We start from the raw sequence: 25,383 nt of genomic DNA on the forward strand, positions 1-25,383 counted from the left end.
ATGGCAGGGGCTGAGCTCTCTGTCCCCCCTGAGCAGTTCACCCAAATCAAAGAACCAGAGTTGATACCAGACAGGGCCCTGCAGGAGGAGGAGGAAGAGGAAACTGACAATGATGGGGTGTGCGGAGTAAAGGAACAGTCGGGCTCTGCGGGTTTGGAGGTGGAGAGTGCTCAAGGGCCCCTCCAGACCACGATCCTGGAGGAGGTGCCAGAGCTGGTGCTGGCTGCCCCAGAGGAGAGCGAGAGGCACATCCTGACCCTGCGGACCGTGCACTTCCCCTCGGAAGAGGCTGAACTGCAGGACCTGAGCTGGCTGGATCCCCAGCAGGAGGACGAGATGCAGGTGACGGTGAGCCAGGCCGGTGGTGGGGTGCAGTCGCTGGTGTGGCTCGAGGAGGCGGCCCAGCAGAGCCTGCACCAGTGTGTCCTCAATGTCCAGGAGGAGGTCTACTCGCTGCAGGAGATGGAGGTGATGCAGTTTCAGCTTCTGGAGGAGAATGTGACCAGGGCCGGTGAAGACTGCAAGTCTGCAATGAACCTGGAAGAAAGCACTGGATCCGTAAAGGTACACCTGGTTTTAAGAAAAGGAAGGGGGAGCCAGAAAACTGTTTTTTAGAGTTCTCCTTCCCTGGGTTGGGAAGATCCCTCAAAAGGCATGGCTACCCACTCCAGTATTCTTGCCTGGAGAATCCCATGGACAGAGGAGCCTGGCGGGCTATAGTCCATGGAGTCGCAAAGAGTTGGAAAGGATTGAGCAACTAACTTGTGCAATATTATATATGGACAAGCAGTTTAAATTTTGTATTTTAAACACAGGGACTTCTCAGATGTTCAGTGGTTAAGACTTCTCATTTCAGTGCAGGGGTTGCAGGTTTGATCCCTGGAAGCTAAGCTCCCATATGCCTTACGGCCAAGAAACCAAAACATAAAACAGAAGCAATAACAAATCTAATAAAGACTTTAAAAATGGTCCACATCCAAAATAAAAGATTAAATTGTTACAATAAAGATATGTCCCAGAAAAATCATGGAGGAACTTGTGCAGTTTATTTAGAGTTTAAGAAGTTACACTAATTAGAATATGATAAGATCCTTTGAGTTTTAAAACTGTATTAATGTTCCATTCAAACCCTTGATGCTTAATAATTACAGTTTAAGCATTTTGGTTGCAACGGACAATTTTCTGTACTTTTTTATGTTTTCCTCTGTGGATTTTATGGTTTCATCAAGGTGAAGAGTTAAACCAGGCTGTAATTAACAGTATTGTACTTGTTTGAATACTTGTTTTTGTGCATTAGCTCCAGAAAGGTCAGGAAGAGGAACAGCTGCTGGCTGAAGGTGGATTCAGTGAAAAAGCAGAAGAGCAGTTTTTTCTTGTGGAAGCAAGGCCAGGAGATGAAGGAAGAGATGAAATTGTTCTGACATTTTCAAACTTAAATATGGAAGAACAAAAAGAGAAACCTCAACCGGGTCAAGCACACCTTGAAAAACCCAGCACCACGAAAAATCAAAAAAAGGCAAAGGGTAGGCCAGTTCACTTGGTGCAAGAAGCTCTGCAAACAACAGGGCAACTGATTCCCTTTAGTAGAGGAGAGGGCAATTTGAGTTTGTAGTGGTTGCTTTAGTCGTTTTCAGAATGGCAGGAAACTTTGAACTCTATATTGTGAATCAAATGCAAAATAGTTTTGCGTTTTGTGATCAAATGTTTTAAAAGCATAGTACAGAGACTCCCTTTCTACTTAGGTGCACTTAAATAGAAGCTTGGATTTCCAAGGTGGCTCAGTGGTAAAGAATTTACCTGCTTGTGCAGGAGACGCGAGTTTGATCCCTGGGTTGGGAAGATGCCCTGGAGAAGGAAATGGCAACCCACTCCAGTATTCTTGCCTGGGAAATCCCCTGAACATAGGAGCCTGGCAGGTACAGTCCATGGGGTTGCAAAGAGTTGGAAATGACTTGGCGACTAAACAAAGCAACAGATAGAAGCCTGGGCCCCATCTGCTGCCTACTTTGCACCCCTGGGGGTTGGGAGGTCTGACGGAGACCCAAGCAAGTGTGTCAGTGCTGGGAGATGGACAGAGTGATACCCAGAGGGCAGCCAAGACATCTTCTAAGGGGAGGGGATGTTTAGGTGAAGCTAGGAAAGAGGATAAACCTGGCCCTCAAAATTTATTTGTTCAGGTTTTTAAAAAGTTTAGTTTCTCTCTTATCTAAATCAAGAGATTTCACCCTTGAAATTTCAACTTTTAGCTCTTTTATAAAAAGCTGTATCTGGCTACCTTTGGCTGTTTCCTCCTACTAGCAACAGTTGGTCAGGGCTAAAAAGTGATTGAGTTTAGAAAACCACACTGCCACCACTGTCCCTTCTTACTTGTGGTTAGCATCATCTCAAAGTATTTGCAACTTCTTTGACTCATTGGTCCTTTAGGAGTGTATTGTTTAGCTTCTCTATATTTGTGAATTTTCCAAATATCTTTCTTTTATTGATTACTGACTTCAGTCTGTGATGGTCAAAGGGCAGATTAGTTCTGTCTTTTAAAATTAATTGACACTTGTTTTCTGGTTTACCCTATTGTCTTTCCTGGAGAAGGTTCCATATACACCTGTGAGGAATATATATTTTGCTCTTGTTGAGTGGAATGTTCATAGAAGTCTATTCTGTCAAATAGGTTTGTGTTGAGTCTCCTGTTTCCTTGATAATATTTTGCCTAGGTGTGCTCTTCATTGTTGAAAGTGGGTTGTTGAAGTCTCCAACTGCTATTGAAGGCTCTCTTCCTGCTTTCAATTCTTTCAGTTTTTGCTTCAAGTATTTTGGGGACCTATTATTGGGTGCACATGTGTTTGTAATTGTTATATCTTTGTGATGATTTGACTCTTTTACTATTATGTTCTTTTTTAAAAAATGCTTGCTTATTTATTTTTGGCTGCGAGGGCTTTTCTCTAGTTGCAGCAGGGCAGGGATACTCTCGCGTTTCGATGTGCAGGCGTCTCATCGTGGTGGCTTCTTTGGTTGTAGAGCACAGGATCCAGGGCATGCAGGCTTTAGTAGTTGTGGTTCCTGGGCTTAGTTGCTCTGCAGCAGGTGGAATCTTCCCTGCATCAAGGATTGAACCCCATGTCTCCTACATTGGCAGGTGAATTCTTTCCCCCTGAGTCACCCAGGAAGCCCTACATTACGTTCTTATCTGTCTCTTGTAACAGTTTTTGTCAGAGTCTATTTCATCTATGAGTATAGCCACCCAGCTTTCTTTTGGTTACCGTTTTCATGGAGTGTCTTTTGTTGGGTCACCACGTTAGGTTAAAAAAAAAAAAAAAAAAAGATGTGCCAAGTTACTTTGATGTATTTAAGTGGAATTTGAGCACCTAAAGGAAAATGTTTACAAACACATCAGTGTTGTCTCTCCCTCCTGCAGAAGTAAAACGAACCTTCCACTGCAGCTTCTGCAAGTTCACCTCTTCTAGAGTTTCGAGTCTCAATCGTCATGTGAAAATTCACAGCACTGAAAAGCCCCACGTGTGTCACCTTTGCCTGAAAGCTTTTCGTACAGTCACCCTCCTTCGGAATCATGTCAACACCCACACAGGTAAACAGCTGAGGGGGCCGTTCCCCTTGCAGGATGCGTGTTGAGACTTGCGTAAGAAGGCAGATCTACCTGTTTCTAAATAAAAATGGTGTCTTTTTTTAGACTTTAGTTTTGTCTCTTTTTCTTCCACTTTGGTTCAAAACATTGGATGGTCCAGAGATTTTTCTCATATCTCTCCGGAGCATTTGGTTTAAAGAGCCTCTTCTGAATTTTTAAATCATTTTGAGACTGAGTATTATACGTTATAATTGCCTAGATAAATTGTGGTTAAATCTTGTTTGAAAGAATAAACTGTGTGATTTTACAGGAACCAGGCCCCACAAGTGTGCTGATTGTGACATGGCATTTGTCACCAGTGGAGAACTCGTCCGGCATAGACGTTATAAACACACTCACGAGAAACCCTTTAAATGCTCCGTGTGCAAGTACGCTAGTGTAGAAGTAAGTTCACTCTTTGTACGTAGTGTCTTATTAAGAAGTTTCTGTAAATCAAACTGGTAATAGAATCTCTTCCAATATCTCGTTCTCGTTTCTAAATTTAATTTTTTTTAAAACATGATTTCTTTTTTTTTTTTCTTTGACACCAACTAGTGAAAGTAATTGGAGAAGGCAATGGCAACCCACTCCAGTACTCTTGCCTGGAAAATCCCATGGACGGAGGAGCTTGGTGGGCTGCCGTCCATGGGGTCGCTAGGAGTCGGACACGACTGAACGACTTCACTTTCACTTTTCACTTTCCTGCTTTGGAGAAGGAAATGGCAACCCACTCCAGTACTCTTGCCTGGAGAATCCCAGGGACGGGGGAGCCAGGTGGGCTGCCGTCTGTGGGGTGGCACAGAGTCGGACACGACTGAAGCGACTTAGCAGCAGCAGCAGTGAAAGTAATATATTATGGTGTACAGATTACAAGTAATCTATGGCCCTTGAGAAATAATTCTCATATTTGTTTAAACATTCTACCCAGCATTCCGTGTAGCACTCATTCCACAAAATCAAAATGTATCTGCTCTAACACAGAACACAGATCCGGTTTGAATTTTTGCCGAAATCTTTGAGCTTTCCTCAGTGGTACCCGGTTCCATGCAAAGCAACTTGCTTAAAGATTTAAACATGGCCATTTCTGTTCTTAAGGACAGAAGACCACCTTTTTGAATCTTCAGTTTTATCATATCATTTCTACTAGATTAGTTTATTTATACATCCCAGAAAACTGAGCTCATTCTCAGGGAAAGGACAGCAGAAGAGTACAGTTACTTTATAAATTATTTATTTATTTATTTTTGTCTGTGCTGGGTCTTCACTGCTGCCTGCAGGTTTTCTCTAGTTGCAGCAAGTGGGGGCTACTCTGTAGTTTGGAAACAATAGTCTCTGGGGGTGTGGGCTTCAGTAATTGCGGCTCCCAGGCTCTGGAGCACAGGCTCAGGAGTTGTGGCTCACAGACCCAGCTGCTCGGTGGCATGTGAGATCCTCCCAGACCAGGGATCAAACCAGTGTCCCCTGCGTTGCAAGGCGGATTCTTAACCAGTGGATCACAGTTACTTTTGAATGTCACTTTTCTGCAAGTTTTAAGGACTCTGCCGTCCAGTACAGCACATGCTGGGTCCTGAGCCCATTGAGCAAGGAAAAGACACTCGAACTCAACTAAGCCAAAGGGGACAGTGAAAGTTTAAATGCAGTAGTGATGCAACTGTGTTTCATCAACTAGGAAATTTCACAGACAGTGTCCGAATTTGATTCCAAAAATAATTTTCTTTTTTGCTCTTACTATTTTTAAAAATTGTTTCTCATCTGAGTTAAAGGTTGTAACTGTATAATGAAAATGTAACCAAAAGTGTGGGGCGGCGGTGGGGGTGCGGTCCAGCTGCTTGCCACTCAAAAGCCAATGAACAGGCCAGGTTGGTGGAAAGGAAAGTTTGCTTTATTTCAGGTGCCAGCATAGCTCAGTCAGTAAAAAATCTTCCTGCAATGCAGGAGACCCAGATTTGATTCCTGGATTGGGAAGATCCGCTGGAGAAGAAATGGCAACCCACTCCAGTATTCTTGCCTGGAGAATCCCATGGACAGAGGAGCCTGGCGGGCTACAGTCCATGGGGTCACAAGAGTCAGACACGACTTAGGGACTAAACCACCACCACCAGCAACTTGAGGGAGAGGGTGGCGGAAATCTGTCCAAAGGCCAACTCCCCCCACCCCAACAAGCAGAGGGTGAGAGCCTTTATAGACAGAGTTGGGCAGCAGGGAGCTACATGCAGAAACAGCAGTCATCTGTAACACTCATCTTCAAATTGGTCATCACTGGTTGGACCAGCATCATCTTGGTTGTTTCAGGTACAGTTAATCTTCAGTTCCAGGATCCCTTTGTTCCCATTTCTTTGAGGCCATTTCTCAGAATTGTGGCATCTCATGTCCTGGGTGCCATCTGGTCTTCATGTAGTTAACTTTTCCACCTGGTGTTTTAGTGTTTTAGTCCACAAGATATGGCCCAGAATATTATCTGTAGCCCTTGAAAAAGAACTAAAGGTCCTTCCCTATGCTTAATGAAAACATCATTATTATTTAGTCTCTTCTCACTTGGTTTTTCATTTGTTTCAGCATTTCTCGCTCTCTGGTTGAACTTACTCTTTGACTAAAGTTTTCCACACAAAAGGCAGGCAGAGAACATCAGTTGCACGGGGCCACGGCAAGGACCATAGGATCCTGAAAGTGAAAGTCACTCAGGGGTCTGGCTCCTTGGGACTGCCATAGACTGTAGCCCCCTGGGGTCCTCTGTCCATGGAATTCTCCAGGCAAGAATATTGAAGTGGGTTGCCTTTCCCTTCTCCGGGGAGTCTTTCCAACCCAGGAATCGAACCTGGGTCTCCTGCATTGCAGGCAGAATCTTTATTGTCTGAGCCACCAGAGAAGTATAGGCTCCTGCTCCATTTCAAAAACACAAATGCGGGGTTTCACAGAATGAAGCCATCTGAAGGTCGTAAATGTGGTGTAGACTTTTGGTTGCTGTTCTGCCAGTTCTCAGCACATACTCCCAGGTTCGCTGAGACCCGTCTCGAGCTGGCCTCAACCCCGACCCTCTGCTGCTGCCATCACCTTGTTGTTGGGTTGTTTGGTTTTTTGTGTTTTTTTTTTTTTCCCGCACTTTTGAAGTCTAGCATGCTGGTCTGCTTTAAGAAGGAGTAACCCAAGCCCCCTCCCTGACATCACCCCTATACCCAAGTGCCAGCAGGAGTGAGTAAGGCTGGGGTACAGGTATAGCAGCTTCTGAACTCCCCTCTCTCCCCATCCTCACTTTCACAGCTGTCCAGAGAAGGTTTACACACAGCCTTCTTTGATGGGCTTCTCTGGTGCCTCAGATAGTAAAGAATCTGCCTGCAGTGCAGGAGACCTGGGTTCGATCCCTGCGTCAGGAAGATCCCCTGGAAAAGGGAATGGCTACCCACTCCAGTATTCTTGCTTGGAGAATTCCATGGAGAGCGGAGCCTGGCAGGCTACAGTCTATGGGATCACAGAGTTGGACACGCCTATGTGACTAGCACTTTTCTTTGATCATTTACACCGTGCAACTTATCAAACCTTTTGTGCTATGATTTTAAAAGTTCTTTTTGTTTTGCTTTCTGGTACACTCAAAGTTATCTTTTTTTCTTCTAAAAATCTAAGCTGGGACTTCCCTGGCAGTGCAGTGGATAAAGAATCAGCCTGCCAGTGCAGGGGTTCGATCGCTGGTCTGGGAAGATCCCACAAGCCACAGATCTACCAAGCCCGTGGGCCACAACTACTGAGCCCACGTGCCGCAACTCCCAAAGCCCGTGCGCCTAGTGCACCTGTGCTCTGCTACAAGAAAAGCCACTGCAATGAGAGGCCGACATGCTGCAATGAAGAGTAGCCCCCACTCACTGCAGCTAGAGAAAGCCTGTCCACAGCAACGAAGACCCAGTCCAACCAAAAGTAAATAAATAAAAATGAAAATCTAAAAGCCGAATTGTTTTGGTTTGGCTCTTGTTTTCCAAGTCTTCCCCTGTTCTAGAATGTTCTTCAGGCTTGTGTATAGTTGCCGCACATTAGGGAACCCAGCCCAGTGCAGCCCTCCTAAGATTACAAAGAGACTGCTCAGGGATTTCTGACATCTGTATTCCAGGCGATCACCTTCTGTTCTACTAAAGGTAGATAAAGGCCCAAAATAAGTGATTACAGTGTAAGAACAGTTCTTGAAGGTAATAAAATAGGCAAAAAAAAAAAAAAGATCAAATGAGAGGCGTGTCTACCTTTTAACTGAGTAGGGTACATACATTCTAATCAAATTAGAATGTAGTGTATTTTTTTTCTACTTATATGTTACTTTTCTTCTACTTAAAAGTTGCTTCTCAGGTGGTACAGAGGATGAGAATCTGCCTGCCAATGCAGGGGACACGGGTTCGATCACTCCCTGATCTGGGAAGATCCCGCATGCCATGGAGCAGCTAAGCCCATGCGCCACAACTACTGAAGGCTGAGCACCTAGAGTCTGTGCTCCCCAGCTAGAGAGGCCACTGCGATGAGAACCCGTGCACCACAACCAGAGAGGAGCCCTCACTCTCTGCAACGAGAGAAAAGCCTGTGCACAAGAAAGACCCAAGGCATTCAAGAATAAAATAATTTTTTTAAGTTACTTCTCATGGAGAAACTACTGCCACGGAACCTATGGCAGTGGAACCTATTCTTTTGTTAAAAGATAGTTATTTCACTCTTTGCTGCGCTTTGTGGCATGTGGGATCCAGTTCCCCGACTAGGGATCGAACCTGGGCCTCCTGCTTTGAGAGCGTAGAGTCCTAGTCGCTGGACCACCAGGGAAGTCCCTGGAACCTCTTCTTCATTTCTAAGGAGGCTTTCCTCCATCCCTGGGCTGTTTAGGGTCCACAGGACTTGGAGCTGGGAAGTGCCTCCAACAGACGCAGGTCCATTCAAGAGCTCATGTTTCAAGTTTCTCTATTTACACAAACAATAGTTTTGTGGCCTGTGCGCTTCTGCAGCATAATCTAAACTTTGCCACTTTTGAGAGGATGTTGCCTTAGAAATGAAAATAAAATCGTGTTTGCTCTGAGCGTCTGGATTTCCATCTTCTTTTGCAAAGCGAAGCTGAAGGTGAGAGTCTCTTTGTCCTCCCTCTCATTGTCACCCGAGGATCTCAGAGCACACGACTCAGATGAAGGACACCATCCAACCCAGAAAGGAAAATGAAAGGCTTAGCGTGTTTTCCGGGGTGTGAAATGGGCTCTGATGTTAACGTTGGACTCATTTCCATATCTTTTATAATGCTGCTTTATTCAAGAGTCCGCAGGTTTGACGTTTCCATTGCAATAAATATCTTTCATTTGTTTACCAGGCGAGCAAGTTGAAGCGCCACATCCGCTCGCACACGGGGGAGCGCCCCTTTCAGTGCTCCCTCTGCAGCTATGCCAGCAAAGACACCTACAAGCTGAAGCGGCATATGAGAACACATTCAGGTGGGAGTCTCTCCTGCTAAGGCCAAATAGGCAATGCGTTGCTTTCTCTGAGGGCTTCCCAGGGGGCGCTAGTGGTAAAGAACCCGCTTGCCAACGCAGGAGACACAAGAGGCTCGGGTTCCATCCCTGGTTCAGGAAGATCCCCTGGAGGAGGGCATGGCAACCCACTCCAGTGTCTTGCCTGGAGAATCCCATGGACAGAGGAGCCTGGCGGGCTATAGTCCACAGGGTCGCAAAGAGTTGGACATGACTGGGCCACTGAGCACACGGGCACACGTGGGCCTTGAACCATGAGCAGCCACCAGATGTTAGGAGAGTCGCTCCTTCTGGCCCACTGTCCACAGCTGGACATGATGCTGTCTGGCTTGATTTAGGAATTTCGTGCTCTTTGGAGAATCAGACGTAGGATGAAGGAGCTGAAAAGGGAATATTGGGGGAAAGAAAGGCTTTCAGTCCCAGGTGTCCTTTGCGGAGCACCAGGGTTTTCGGGGTGGAGCACCTCAGCAGACGATCACTGTTGTCTTCCGTGTCCCAGGGGAGAAGCCCTACGAATGCCACATCTGCCATGCCCGCTTCACCCAGAGCGGGACCATGAAGATGCACGTCCTGCAGAAGCACAGCGAGAATGTCCCCAAGTACCAGTGCCCACACTGCGCCACCATCATCGCCAGGAAGAGCGACCTGCGTGAGTGTCTGGCGTCCGGAACTTCCTTTATTGTTTTTTTCATTGGTGTGTAGTTGCTTTGAGCTTCCCTGGTGGCTCAGACGGTAAAGAATCTGCTTGCAATGCAGGAGCCCTGGGTTCAATCCTGGGATCAGGAAGATCCTCTGGAGAAGGAAACAGAAACCCACTCCAGTATTCATGCATGGGGTTGCAAGACTTGAATATAACAGAGCCATGAAGACTTCCACTTTTCATAGCTGCTTTACAGTACAATGTGACTTAGCTATATGTATTCATCTATCCCCTCCTTCTTGAGCCTCTCTCCCACCCTGCCCCATCCCACCCTTCCAGGTCAATCCCACTAGGTTACCCCAGAGCACTGAGCTGAACTGCACACAGCAGCTTCCCACCAGCTATCTGTTTTACACATGATAGCGTTTACATGTCAGTGCTACTGACTTCTTTTGGCTGCACTGTGTGCAGCTCTGGGAAACCTGAGGAGCCCTGGGCCTGATGCCAGGGAGGCAGTAGGATTCAAGAACTGCTCCTGGGGTTGAGTTGGGGTTTTTTTGTTTTTTCTCCTTGATTGTTGTTGGTTTTTGGTTTTGTTTTTTTTTTTAAGAGCTCCTATGGTGCCATCTTGTGGCTCTATTGCATAATTGCAGTTTCAGAGTTTGGTCCAGGTCCTGTCTAGGTACACAGATGCGCTCTCGCGGGCATTTGAGCTCATAATGGGCTCCCTCCAGGTGTTATTTGGCTCCGTATTGGGTCTGTTTTTTCACAAATGACGAAGGGGATCAGATACAGAAAGTGAACTTACCCCAGAGTCCAGTGACCAGGATGCCAGGACATGGCCTCGTTGCAGGTTCTGAATCTTTTATCAGTGTCCTGTCCAGTGACACTCACCCTACTGTGACCCTGAAAAGTTCTGGGAACTAAAGGGACAAAAGTAAGAAGCGAGACATGGTTCTTTCCATAAGGAACTTGCTTCAGTGAAACAGTCCTCTTCCTGTGACATGAAATCCACATTGTGACCAGGTAAACCATCGTAACAGAGGACTCACCTTGAGCACGTCTGAGTGCCAGGTTGAGAGCTGGGGTCATATGCCAGCTTCGGGGGAAACTGGTTGTAGTTGGTGTCGGGTGGGGGACAGGTAGAGTGAGCGAGCCAGCCTCTCTCCTTTGTTCCAGGGTTCCTGGTCCCTCAGTTTCCACTGCCTCTGTCCTCTTCCTAAAACATAACCCTGTGATGCTCAGAATATGCCAGCAGAGATAGAGTCTCCAGTTTGCCCAGAGAAATTCTAGAGATGAGAGTCACTATTTTGAAAACATTCCTGAAAGGGTAAAGGTATTTAGTGAAGCCTTAGCTTTTGTTTTTCTTCAAAATCTTTGTCAGTTGCAAAACACAGCCCAGTGGGACCTTGTAGGGCGTGAACCATGACCAGTTGCCAAGAAGGGACATTTTCGACACCACCACCAAGAAATACAGGCTATGGCCCATCTGAGTCAGTGACATTCTCCATACATGTCATGAGATGTTCTATAAACAAGCTCAGCCTTCCTTCTTGTCTCTATAGGAGATACCAAGCTCTTTAAATGACTGCGTTGGCACACCTGACGTGTGTACCTCCACCCAGCAGCTGTTGATTTTAGTGTAGCCTCTGACACAAAGGATCACAAAGCCAACTCGCACTAGACTCAGTTGACAAGAAATTATTTTAGAGTGTCTGTCAATTACGACATAGGAAAAATCAGAAGATTGACATCTAACAGAACATCTGGGCTTTTAAGTCAGAATACAGAGGCTAGGGACTTCCCTGGTGGTCCAGTGGTTAAGACTCAGAGATCCCAATGCAGGGGGCCCAGGTTTGATCCTTGATCAGAGAACTAGATCCTGCATGCCCCAACTAAGACCTGGTACAGCCAAATAAATATATATATTTTAAAATTATGCAAAAATTGCAGAGGTTATATCTTTGCTACGTAAAACCATCCTAGGGAGAAGGCAATGGCACCCCACTCCAGTATTCTTGCCTGGAAAATCCCATGGATGGAAGAGCCTGGTGTGCTGCAGTCCATGGGGTCGCTAAGAGTCAGACACGACTGAGCGGCTTCACTTTCACTTTTCACTTTCATGCATTGGAGAAGGAAATGGCAACCCACTCCAGTGTTCTTGCCTGGAGAATCCCAGGGACCAGGAAGCCTGGTAAGAGGCCGTCTGTGGGGTCTCACAGAATCGGACATGACTGAAGCGACTTAGCAGCAGCAGCAGGCAACAGAGTGGTAAAGAACCCTCCTGCCAATGCAGGAGACGCGAGACACGGGTTCTATCCTAGAATCGGGAAGATCCCTTGGAGAAGGAAATAGCAACGCATTCCAGTATTCTTGCCTGGGAAACCCCGTGGACAGAGGAGCCTGGTGGGCTACAGTCCATAAGGTTGCAAAGAGTCAGACACAATCAGCATGTGCACAGACATTCACGTAAAACCATCTTAACATTATCCTAAAAATCCACCCACATAGTAAGGTTCTCCAAGTGCTTTGTTTAATGAACATGTTGGGTCCGATATGTCCTACCTTATGTGCTTAACTCCATGAGAAAGAATATTAGCATGAGATGTCAGTACACTGCACTTAAAGCAGCAGTTTTCAGCTGAGAATGACTTTATGGCTGGGGAGGTGGGCATTTGGCAGTATCTGAAGGCACTTTGGTTATCACCCTGGGGAGGAAGGGATGCGACTGGTGCTAGAGGGTAGAGGCCAGCAAGGCTGTTAAACATACATCCTGCGGCAACCGAGACGCCCCCACCCCGCCCAGGAAGACATCAGCCAGCTCCAAGTGTTACTACCAGCAGACCCCATTCTATTGCACTTTGCTTTATTGTATTCCTCAGATGCTGTGTTTCTTACACATTGAACATTTGTGGCAACCCTGCATTAAGCAAGTCTATTTGCACCATTTTTTTTCCAACTACACTTGTTCACTTCTTGTCTCTGTATCACATTTTGGTATAAATCTCACAATATTTCAAATCCTGCACCAGCAAAAAGATTATGACTTGCTGAAGGCTCAGATGCCAGTTAGCATTTTTTTAAAGCAGTAAAGTAGTTTTAAATTAAAGCATGCATCTAGTTTTTTAGACACAACACTAGTGCACACTTACAGATGATTGCCTAGCATAAACATAAGATTTATAGGCACTGGGAAGCAAAAACATCCATGTATTAATATTTGTTTTATTCGGTTTCTCATAATGGTCTGAAAGGGAACCTGCAGTATCTCTGAGGTCTGCCTGTAGTTCCAAGGCTGAGAAACTCTACTTGAAGAGTAGGGGAAAATTGACCTCACAGAAAATAACTTCTTGTATATGATGCTCCATGATGCTTTTAGGTGTCCATTTGCGCAACCTGCACACGTACGAAACTGCAGAGATGAAATGCCGTTACTGCCCTGCTGTGTTCCACGATCGCTACACCCTTATCCAGCACCAGAAGACTCACAAAAATGAGAAGAGATTCAAGTGTGAATACTGCAGCTACGCTTGCAAGCAGGTACTGTGTATCAGGGACTCCAGGCAGGTGCTGGGGGCCAGGGGGAGAGGGAAGAAGGAAGGGCTGGAGTGGGATTCCCTTTCACTTTGAACATATTCTGGAAAATCATGCCTTCCATAAAAGAGACTATTCAGAATAGCCAAAAGACAGCTGTGTATGAGCCAAGAGTTGTTTTCACAGTGTGGGTTCAAAAGTGTGGCTCACAGACCCCTTGAGGTCCTTGAAGCCAATCAGAAGCATAAGGTCAAAGTCACTGTCATTAAGTAGTTATGCTGCCAACACACTCTCTGCCCTTTCGCTATGTGACGTTGGCATTGATGGTGCAAAGGCAGTGGGGCTGCCCAAACGGGAGTCAGAGCAGCCACACCAAGCAGGACTGTTGTGTGTCTTGTTTTTTGATTAATTTACTTATTTTTGCTTGTGCCGGGTCTTTGCTGATGCGTGTGGCCTTTCTCAAGTTGCGGAAATTGGGCGCTGCTCTCTAGCTGCAGTGCCTGGGTTTCTCCTCGCGGTGGGCTCTCACTGGGGCACATGGGGCCCTAGGTGCCCAGGCTCAGTAGTTGCAGCACGTCAACTCAGTTGTCCCACAGCATGTAGAATCTATATTTTTGTCTTGATTCCCCAAATGAGTTACTCATGTAAATCTTAGTTAAAATTTCTGGTGATTTCTTTGCTGAGAACAGTGATTTTCACCACTGTGCTTTTAAATCGATAATGGAGATTAGCTGTAACACCATCGGGTAATAGCCAGGAAAACATCTAGATGCTTGAGTTCCTTCGACCCCCAAATAGCCGCTGAATTGAAACTCTAACGATAGGTTTTCAAGTTTGCAGGATCTGTCTGCTCTTTGTAAACTCGGATCATGGCAAATAGTTATAGAAATGAGGCTGCAGCTACATGAGCTCTTTTGGAGACAAATTGATTTCACTCTTTTAAGTGTGGTCTGCCTCATCCCCCCGGGAGGGAAGGACCTGCTGGGATTAATCGTGAGAACGTGGTAACCTGGGGGCAAGGACCGGGTAAGACCTCGCTTCCTAGAGGCCATACTGTGCTGCTTCCACGGTAGGGCTGTGTCGAGAATGCATTGGCTTTGTTTTTTCTTAAAAATGCACACGTCTTTGGAGGAGGGGGGAAAGATATGCAGTTAATAATGGGGCTTCCCCAGTGGCTCAGCGGGAAAGAATCTGCCTGCAGTGCAAGAGATGCAGGTTCAATCCCTAGGCCAGGAAGATGCCCTGGAGGAGGAAATGGCAACCCATTCCAGTATTCTGCAGGCTACAGTCCATGAGGTCACAAAGAGTCAGACACGACTGAGCAACTAAACGCACACAATAAATAATGCCTGATACTAACAAATCGTCAGTAGCTAAGCCTGTTTGTTTTCCTTGCCTTCCAGGAACGTCATATGACAGTTCACATACGTACCCATACCGGAGAGAAGCCGTTTGTCTGTCTCACCTGCAATAAATGTTTCCGACAGCAGCAGCTTCTAAATGTGCACTTCAAGAAATACCACGATACCAATTTCGTCCCGACTGTTTACGAATGCCCCAAGTGTGGCAAAGGTTTTTCCCGCTGGGTAAGCTTACTCAAGTCACAATAAATCCTCCTTGAAAAGATCCCGGGATCCCCCAGGCACAGTGTCACACCCAGGCAGTTTAAACCCGATTATAGAAACTTGCTAGGATTTAAGATAGCATCTGTCATGCCTTAGGAAAGTGGTTATTAGTTTTTTGGAGTCACGAAAGTCTTGGAAATCTTATATAAATGTGTGGTCTCCCTTCTGTGGAAAAAGGCAATCCTGCAGACAGAATCTTGCAAATGGCTTTAGGGAGTCCTCAGACTGAAGAACCCCTGCTTCTCAGGTAACATTTTAAAGAATTGTCCTTGTGGATTCTATTTAGGCTACTTCATAGAGAGAATGCTGTTTTTCATACGTTTTATAGATATTCTTAGACTTGTGCCATTGGTACCATGGCGAGAAATACGCTTACTCTTCTATTTATCATTTTTTAGATGTTGTGTTAGTTATCTATGGCATAATGAATTATCCCCAGCGTACTGGCTTAACACAACCCGCATCTGTCCTGTCTCATTTTCTGTGGGTCAGGAAGTTGGGGTGGTTCTGGCTCTGGATCTCTCATGGGTCCCAATCAGCATGTTGTCAGGGCTGCAGTCATTTGAAGGCTTGACGAGGGCTGGAGGGACCACTTCCAAGCTGGCGCCCTCAACGCAGCTATTGGCTGGAGGTCACAGTTCCTGATCGCATAGATCTCTCCGCTGGGCTGCTCAAGTATCCTCATAACCAGAGCGAGTGAGAGATAGCAAGGAGGAAGCCATGGTGCCTTTTGTCCCCTAGTCTCCAGAGTGACACGACCCTAATTCATTGCAAATGCATCACATAATTCAGGCCCTATTCCAGGGATGGGGGATGAATCCCTTTTGAAAGAAAAACGTGTCCATTTATGGACATTTTAAAAGCACCAGAGATGATTAGCCAGAAACCTAGATATGATATAAGCTTCACTCTAACTTTATAAAAGTTTAAAATGATCTGAATTTGACTGTTTTATGGAGGAAACTGTCTTTCCTCTTAAGAGACGATGGTAGGGTCGTTGTGTGTTTGGGTAGTGTCATGTGACAGTTTTAGAGTGTTAAGCTAAAACTTCAGAATTTCAAACAGAAGCAGTGGCAGTGCTCCAGAAACAGTGTCATTCATGCTGAGTTAAAATTGTAAAGAAGCCACAGGGAAACAGAGGAAAGAATAAGTCAGCCTCATAGACTCCTTCAGAACATAAAATCGGAAGTTTGGAAACTTTTCCTCCTATTCAAGCAAGCACATTGGCACTTGTGTCTAGAATATATAAAGAACTTTGACAGCTCAGTAATAGAAAGATAAGTATCCTATTAAAAACAGGCAAAGGATCTAAGTAGACATTTCTCCAAAGAAGATATACAGATAAACTACAGGCTTGTGAAAAGATTCCTCACTAAGGAAATGCAAAGCAGAAGGACGGTGAGTTACCCCATGGGACAGCCATCAGGATAACTGTGATCAAAGAAGATAATAAAGATGTGCAGAGATTGGACCCCTCATACACTACTGGTGAAATTTTTAAATGATGAAGTCACCTTGAAAGATAGCCTGGCAGGTCCTCAAAAAGTTAAACATAAAGTTACCGTGTAACCTGGCAATTCCACACCTAGTCATGTACCCCAAAGAAGTGAAAACTTATGACTACATAGCCGTTCACAACAGCATTATTCATTAAGAAGTGGAGACTACCCAAATGTCCATCAGCTAACAAACAGATGAAATGCTGCCCATCCATTTGACAGAATATTTGTTGTTGTTGTTCAGTCGCCAAGTTGTGTCCAACTCTTGGGGACCCCGTGGACTGCAGCACTCCAGGCTTCCCTGTCCCTCACCATCTCCCAGGGTTTGCCCAAGTTCATGTCCTTTGAATCAGTAATGCCATCCAACCATCTCATCCTCTGTCACCCCCTTCTCCTCATGCCCTCAGTCTTTCCCAGCATCAGGGTCTTTTACCAGTGAGTTGACTCTTCGCATCAGGCAGCCAAAGTATTGGAGCTTGAGCTTCAACTTCAGCAACAGTCCTTCCAATGAATATTCAGAGTTGATTTCCTTTAGGATAGACTGGTTTGATCTCCTTGTAGTCCAAGGGACTCTCGACTCTTCTCAGGCACCACAGTTCAAAAGAATCGATTCTTCAGAGCTCAGCCTCATTTATGGTCCAACTCTCATATCTGTACATGACTGCTGGAAAAACCATAGCTTTGACTATATGAACCTTTGTCCACAGAGTAATGTCTCTGTTTTTTAATTTGCTGTCTAGGTTTGTCATAGCTTTTCTTCCAAGCGGCCTTTAATTTCATGGCTGCAGTCACTGTTCACAGTGATTTTGAAGCCCAGGCCTATTTACAGCAGTTTCTTTTATATAGTACATCATGTCCGGCTAACAAGAAAAAATTCCAAGGCATGCCAAAGAGCAAAAATAAATAAATAAAAATTTGAAGAGAGAGTGAGCATCAGGAGGGCCAGGGACCTTGGAATTATCAGACAGGAGTTTAAAACAACTATGATTCATATGCTAAGAGCTCTAACAGAAAAAAATAGGCAGCATACCATGTAAGCTGAGCTGGAAATCCTAAGAACTGAAATGCTGGAGATCAATGACACTGTAACAGAAATGAAGAATGCTCTGATGAATGAAGTCAAAGAAGAACCAAATAAGTAGAGAAATATTCCAGGTTTATGGGTAAGAAAATTCAGTATCATCAAGGTGTCACCTATAGACTCAGTGCAGTTCCCATCGAAGTCTTGTCAAGTTACTTTGTGGTTACTGACAAACTGATTCCAAGGTTTACAGAGACAGCAGAAGGCCCACAATATTGAAGGAGAAAGATGAAGTTGGGAAACTGATGCTCCCTGACTTCAAGACATAATATAAAGCCTTAAGGACTTCCCGGGTAGTCCAGGGGTTAAGAATCTGCCTTCCAGTGCTAAGGACACAGGTTCGATCCCTGGTCGGTGAACCAAGATCCCACATGCCGCAGGGCAACTCAGCCCTGGTGTCACAACTGCTGAGCCACGTGCTCTAGAGTTCCCAGGATGCAACAAGGGATCCTGAGTTGCTGCAACTAAGACCCGATGCAGCCGTATAAATGAATAAACTTTTTTTAATATAAAAAAACTATTAAAAAATAAAACTTCAGATAGTGTGATATTGGTGCAAGAACAGACCCATCAGATCAATGGAACAGAATAGAGACCCCAGAAATAGACCTCCAAAAACACAATCAGCTGATCTTTGAAAAAGCAAAAGCAAGACATTGGAGAAAAGATAATCTTTTCAACAAATGATGCTGGAGCAATGGGACACCCACATGCAAAAAAAAAAAAAAGATCCAGGCCTTACACTCTTCTAAAAATTAGCTCAAAATGGATCACAGACTTCAGACTTAAAGGTTAAAAAAAAAAATGTAAAAGTCCTAGCATATAACATAGGGGGAAGAGTTCCAGATGACCTTCATATGGTGATGTCTTTACAGAAAAAACACCAAAGATATGATCCATGAGAGAAATAACTGATACAGTGGGCTTCAATAAAGTTAAAAACTTCTGTGAAAGACTATATCAAAAGAATGAGCACATAAGCTACAAACTAGGAGAAAATATTTGCAAATGTCACATCTGATAAAAGATTTATCCAGAATACAAAGAACTCTTAAAACTCAACCATAAGAAAATGACCCAATTAAAAAATGGACCAAGGATTTTAACAGGCACCTCACCGAAGAAGATATTTGTCATTCTTGTTCAGTCATTAAGTCAAGTCTGACTCTTTGCAACCCCACGGTCTGTGACACCCCAGGCTCCTCTGTCTTACACTATCTCCCAGAGTTTGCTTAAATTCATGTCCATTGAGTCAGTGATGTCATCCAACCATCGCATCCTCTGTTGCCCTCTTCTTTTGCTTTCAGTTTTTCCCAGCATCAGGGTCTATTCCAACGAGTCGGCTCTTCGCACCAGATAGCCAAAGTACTGGAGCTTCAGCATCAGTCCTTCCAATGAATATTCAGGGTTGATTTCTCTTTTAGGATTGACAAAGTCCATCTAGTCAAAGCTATGGTTTTTCCAGTAGTCATATATGGATATGAGAGTTGAACTATAAAGAAAGCTGAGCGCTGAAGAATTGATGCTTTTGAACTGTGGTGTTGGAGAAGACTCTTGAGAATCCCTTGGACTGCAAGGAGGTCCAACCAGTCCATCCTAAAGGAAATCAGTCCTGAATGTTCATTGAAAGGACTGATGCCAAAGCTAAAACTCCAATACTTTGGCCAACTGATGCAAAGAACTGACTCATTTGAAAAGACTCTGATGCTGGGAAAGATTGAAGATAGAAGGAAAAGGGAATGACAGACGATGAGATGGTTGGATGGCATCACCGACTCAATGGACATACATTTGAGTAAACTCCTAGAGTTGGTGATGGACAGGGAGGCCTGGCATGCTGCAGTCCATGGGGTCACAAAGAGTCGGACACAACTGAGCAACTGAACTGAACTGAACTGACTGGTTTGATCTCCTTGTGGTCCGAGGGACTCTCTAGAGTCTTCTCCAGCACTACAATTTGAAAGCATCAATTCTTCAGCGCTTACCCTTCTTTATGGTCCACCTCTCACATCTGTACATGTCTACTAGAAAAACCATAGCTTTAACTAGACAGACCTTTGTCAGCAAAGTGATGTCTCTGCTTTTTAATACACTAAGTTTGTCACAGTTTTTCTTCCAAGGAGCAAGCATCTTTTAATTTCATAGCTGCAGTCATGGTCCTCAGTGATTGTGGAGCCCAAGAAAATAAAATCTGTCACTGCTTCCACTTTTCCCCCCATCTATTTGCTGTGAAGTCATGGGATCGGATGCCATGATCTTCTTAGAAGGCTATACAGATGGCAAATAAGCCTACGAAAAATTATTCCCCATCATATGTCATCAAGGAAATGCAAATTCAAACAATTGCTGTTTTACCAAAACATGTATAATAGCTTGTTGGAATAAAAGTCATTTTGTTTAACACTTTAAAAAAAAATGAGATGCCACGACACACCTGTTGGAGCAGCCAAAGTCCAGAACACTGATAACACCAGATGCTGGCAAGGATGTGGAGCAACAGGAACTGCCATGCGTTGCTGGTGAAAGTGTGTAAAACAGTGCAGCCACTTTGGAAGACAGCTTGGAAGTTTCCTGCAAAACTAACTCTACTCGTACATTACAGTCCAGCAACCCTGTTCTTTGGTATTTACCCCCAAGGAGCTGAAGGCTTATATTTACATACAAACCTGCTCACAGGTGTTTATAGCAGCTTTACTCATAATAGCCCAACTCTGAAGCAACCAAGGCTTCCTCGGGTAGGTGGATGGACACATAAACTACAGTGCATCCAGACAGTGGGATATTCAGTGCTAAAAAGGAAAGAGCCATCAAGCCATGAAAAGACACGGAGGAACTGTACACGCTCATTAGGTGAAAGAAGCAGTCTGAAAAGACTACAGATTGTCTGATTCCAACTACATAACTCTCTGGAAAAGGCAAAACTATGAGGACAATAAAAAGATCAATGGCCTCCAAGGGTTGGGCTTGATGGAGGAACGAATAGGCACAGAACAGAGGATTTTCAGGGCAGAAAATCTCTACCTCCCTCTCAATTTTGCTGAGAATGTAAAACTACTCAAAAAAAAAACACAAAACACCAAACTGTGTTTAAATAAATGAAAGCATATCTGGATACTCCAATTTAATTTTTAAAAAGTAACAGAGAACAGTGGACACAGCAGGGGAAGGGGAGGGTGGGATGGATGGAGAGCGTGGAATTGACATATATACACTACCATGAGTAAACTGGTTAACAGTAGGAAGCTGCTGTATAGTGCAGGGAGCTCAGCTCAGGGCCCCGTGATGACCCTAGAAAGGTGGGGTGGGCGGCGGGAGGGAGGGAAGTCCAAAAGGGAGAGGATATTTGTACACCTGTAGCTGATTCAGGCTTACCCGGTGGCTCAGCGGTAAAGAACCCACCTGTGATGTGGAAGATGCAGGAGACGCGGGTTTAATCCCTCGGTAGGGAAGATCCCCTGGAGGAGGGCCTGGCAACCCGCTCCAGTATTCCTGCCTGGAGAATCCCATGGACAGAAGAGCCTGGCAGGCTGCAGTCCACAGGGTTGCAAAGAGACAGACGTGACTGAGCGCGCAGGCGTGCACAGCAGAAACTAACAACACTGTAAAGCAGTCATGCTCCAATCAAAAGTGAGTGATTCTCAGACTTCCTGTCTTTAACACACAGTGGACCCTGTGTATTCCTCGAGGTAGGAATACTGGGGTGGGTGCCAGAATGTCACCCCCCTTCCTCCCCAGGAAGGACCCCCACTCTGGCTTCGGAGCACCAGGGGCCTCCTCTCTTGAGAATCGTTTCCCTGACATGAATGTTTGTTGTATTATTTCACTTTGCTCTCTGGGCCCTAAATGTTGACGTGTGCTAAGTCACTCAGTCATGTCTGACTCTTTGCGAGCCTGTGGATTATAGCCCGCCAGGCTCCTCTGTCCATGGAACTCTCCAGGCAAGAATACTGGAGTGGGTTGCCGTTCCCTTCGCCAGGGGACCTTCCTGACCCGGGGAAAGAGCCCTCATGCCTTATGTCTCATGCATCTGCAGGCGAGTTCCTTACCCCTAGCGCCATCTGGGAAGCCCCAGATATCGATACGTTTACTTAAAATCTTACCCCACTTACTTTTTAAAGGCTGGATGTTTTTGTTTTGTTCATGCAAAACTGGTATCAGGGGTCCTTAGCCACGAACTTCGTGACGTTGTTGGAAAGTCGTAGATAGAGATTTATAAACTTTGCTGGGGGTGAAGCCATTGCTTTTATCATATTCACAGAAGAATCTTTGACTCCAAAAGGCTTGGTTTTACATCCGTTATCATTTTATTAACCAAGGATTGGTACACTTTTTTTCTGTAAAGGGCCAGAAAGTAAATATTTTCAGCTTCACAGACCAGTTTCTGTCCCAGCTACTCAAGTCTGCTGTTGAAGCAGTGTTCAACACTGCATTTTATGGCTAAGCATAAAATGGAAGAAATTTAAATAATATTTCCCCTCCCCTGATGTGTGAATCTTCCCTCCTCCTCCCCACACACCAGGACGGTCCTTAGCACCACACCAAAGTCAAAATGGAAATTAGGAGGCGTGTTTTATATAATGGAAGTATTTAATGACATGCTGCCAATATCTTACTTTAGTTTATGAACTTGTCAGATAGTGTAAGTGTTCTTACTTATTTTAAATCATCCTGAGTGTTTGCTGACAAAAATATATGGTTAATAGGTCTGATATAAAGTTTTGAGCTGCCTTTTTAACTCCAGAGGTTGCACAATCTTAATAGCTTCCAGGGGGAAGCTGAAAGCACAGTGAAATGTACATGGTATATCACTGATTTTCATAAAATCTGGGATCCAGTCTATTGAATTTTTCAAGCCTTGCTTCATAGAGTAAAAACAGTCCAGAAAAATAAATGTTGTCTTCTCACTGATTCGTATGATTTTTAAAATATTTAAAGACGAGCTGGATTTTGGCTAGACCTAAATACAACAGAAAGCAGTCTCCTTTAAAAAGTTGTCTTGTTTGTACAAACTATGTGAGGCATGCGCTCTTCCCTGCGTCCTGTCTCTTTAGCCGTGGGTTTTCCAGGCAGGTCCTGGCAACGATGACGTGCCCCCTGCTGTGTTGTTTCCCTGTCCCCCCTACAGAGCAACATGCACAGACACTCGGAAAAATGTAACTCTGGGCAGGAAAAGCCGACCACCGTGGAAAAAGAAAGAGCAATGAAGAGGAAGCCCGCCAGCCCAAGAGAGCCAGCCAAGGAAGACGGTACCTCCTTTCAAACCAATCGGGTTTTATTCCACAGTGGTTTCTGGTTGTCCATTTCCCTGGGTGCTGGGAGTTACTGTGAAAGGGAACCCTCAGTGCCCGACCCGGGCAGGCGCCTGGTCCTAGCAGTGTTGCTGCTGCGGCCGCAGTGGGTGGGCCGGTAAAGTGGGGGTGATGATGGAATCGGAGAGGAATGAGCCTAGGGGCCTGGTGGATCCACACCCCCGTCATGGGGTCCTGGCTGGACCTGTGAGCCAGGCGGTGACGTCCCTGGCCACTCTGGTAGACTGTCCCTGGGCCTGGTGGAGCTGCTGGCCACCGTGTCCATCTCCTGGGGCTGCTACAGCAAATGACCACGTTGTTGTCATTGTTTAGTCATTCAGTCGTGTTCGACTCTCTGTGACCCCATGGACTGCAGCACATCAGACTTCCCTGTCCTTCTCTATCTCCCGGAGCTTGCTCAGATTCATGTCCATTGAGTCGGTGATGCCATCCAACCATCTCGCCCTCTGCCTTCCCCTTCGCTTGCCATGAATCTTTCCCAGCATCAGGGTCTTTTCCAGCACTTCGCATCAGGTGGCCAAAGTATACTTCTTCCAATGAATATTCCCAGTTGATTTCCTTTAGGATTGACTGGTTTGATTTCATGGCTGTTCAGAGGACTCTCAGGAGTCTTCTCCAGCACCACATTTGTACTGTTTTATAAACGGAAGGATTGCTTTCTAAAGCGCTTACTGCTGTGCTAAAAATTCAGCAGTCACTTCCAAGATACAGTTACACCATCTATCAATTTTAATTTCTTGGCTTTATTTTAAATATACCAACCCTGTGCCTTTTTCCCCAAGAAGCTACAGCCGAGGAGGTATCCCTCATGAATGGAGAGCTATACCCAGGAGAGATGGTGCCCGTTGACTTCTTAGAAGCCAAGACCGAAGGTGAGGACCTGGAGGAGGACCTGACCTGCGACATGATCCTGGCCTTGATGGATAAGTGAGAGGAGGCAGGGTTCAGTCTCACAGCCGCAGAATTCTTACATAGAATTACAAGGTTTTAGCACTGTGTTTGAAACAATTGAATTCATCATAGGGAATTATCATAATTTTCTCTAGAGCTTGTGGTAGTGCCGAGAATTGTTTGCGTATTTTCAACTGGATGTTGCAAAACATTGCAGGTATTTGATAAAGGGCCCAAATCCTGAATTGGAGGATAAAACCTCAGACCTATGAATTCATTGTTTGATGCAGACAACGTGCCCCATGATGAACAAGCAATAATTTTTGGATAATTCCATCATAGTCATTTCCATCATAGTATAGACTAGTGCTTCAACAAACAGTGTCAAACATGGGAAACTACAGGTTACATTGTACACACCCATGATATTTCCGATATTATGAGTTTTAACATTAAAGACTACTTTTATGTCCATCTTTTAAATATAAATAAATTTTCCATAAAATTTAATGCAAAATTTAAAGTAATATAATAAAATATAATGCTTTTAGTTAGTTTTAAATTCAACATGAAATATCTTAATGTTATTTTAAAAACTGAATAGAAATAAGAAACTTTAAACTGGAAAATGATGAGTAATTTTTTACTTTAGTTGATAAGCAAGACTTGATTTTAGATTTTGTATTCTTTCTTCGTGTCATTCTTTGGCATGTATGAAACCCCTCTCCCCATTACATTCCATTATTGCTTATTAATTACTAGATCAATTGGTCACCCTTTTGTTTTGCTAAAACACCTTGTCTATATTTTTTAAATAATTGGCAGAGAAAAAACATAAAAATCCAATAAGGTGAATGTGTACGTGTAAAGAATGTGTACTTTTTTAGAGCTCCCTAGAATGAGTGTTTCTCTTTTGCCAATTGAATTTTCCCACATTTGAGTAGCACATGAAATGCCTCTTTTACTTAAAATGAACTAGTGCCTATCTTTATAGTGAGGGTTTCCCATGTGGCTCAGGGTACAGAACCCGCCTGTCAACGCAGGAGACACAGGTTCTAACCCTGGGTGGGAAAGATCCCCTGGAGAAGGAAATGGCAGCCCACTCCAGTATTCTTGCCTGGAGAATCCCGTGGACAGAGGGGCCCGTTGGGCTGCAGTCCCTGGGGTTGCCAAAGAGTCAAACATGACAGGAACTAAACAAGAACAGTCTTTATACTGAGTCATATTTTTCTTCTTAGCGCAGCAACTGCTTTTGCTGTGAACTCTTCCCCTCCCATATTTTAAAATCACTGATAGGCCCTAAATTCTTTTTTTTAGCTTTATTGAGATGTAACTGACAAATAAAATTGTAAGGTTTTTAAAGTGTACCTTCTAATGACTTGATAAACAATTTGATGTACATACACACTGTAAAAGAATTTCTCCCATCTAACTAACTAAATTCAAATTCTTAAAATGCTGATCTGCTGTTAAAATACACCAAGTTCAGAAGGCCCGTGTACGGTGAACATATGGAAGCAGTTTCCTAGCAGGAAAGACAGTATATTCAGTTTATGACAGTGAATTAATTGAAATCACACAGTAAGGCTTAAATCCCATGCTCTGCTGTATGCTACAGTTGGATCTATTTGAACTTCTGTAGTACTTTCTTATTCTTTGACTGTTGTTTAAACATGTTTTTGCAAAACTCAATAAAATGAATTGACTTAAA

At 44.6% G+C, this 25,383-nt stretch overlaps 1 protein-coding gene across 2 annotated transcripts; it reads left to right on the top strand.

Annotated features, from left to right (window-relative positions):
- On the top strand, positions 1–25,383 carry CTCFL (CCCTC-binding factor like). Of its 2 annotated transcripts, XM_027976437.3 has the most exons (11): positions 1–342; positions 439–564; positions 1,298–1,523; positions 3,410–3,580; positions 3,888–4,021; positions 8,937–9,057; positions 9,593–9,742; positions 13,113–13,273; positions 14,671–14,853; positions 22,598–22,718; positions 23,564–25,383. In XM_027976437.3, exons 1-11 carry the CDS (start codon positions 1–3, stop codon positions 23,710–23,712), a joined length of 1,884 nt encoding a protein of 627 aa, XP_027832238.1. In that variant the 3' UTR covers positions 23,713–25,383. The 2 variants fall into 2 exon arrangements, with proteins under 2 accessions (XP_027832238.1, XP_060252963.1); XM_060396980.1 differs by having other exon boundaries at positions 1–564.

The sequence above is a fragment of the Ovis aries genome, chromosome 13 (genome assembly GCF_016772045.2).
Source record: "Ovis aries strain OAR_USU_Benz2616 breed Rambouillet chromosome 13, ARS-UI_Ramb_v3.0, whole genome shotgun sequence".
Classification (NCBI taxonomy): Eukaryota; Metazoa; Chordata; class Mammalia; order Artiodactyla; family Bovidae; genus Ovis; species Ovis aries.

Excerpts from the sequence above, each read along its gene's own strand:
- CTCFL (XM_060396980.1), top strand. The coding sequence starts at position 1 with ATGGCAGGGGCTGAGCTCTCTGTCCCCCCTGAGCAGTTCACCCAAATC. Across the intron at positions 3,581-3,887 it reads TCATGTCAACACCCACACAG|GAACCAGGCCCCACAAGTGT; the intron begins GTAAACAGCTGA and ends GTGATTTTACAG. Across the intron at positions 9,743-13,112 it reads CGCCAGGAAGAGCGACCTGC|GTGTCCATTTGCGCAACCTG; the intron begins GTGAGTGTCTGG and ends TGATGCTTTTAG.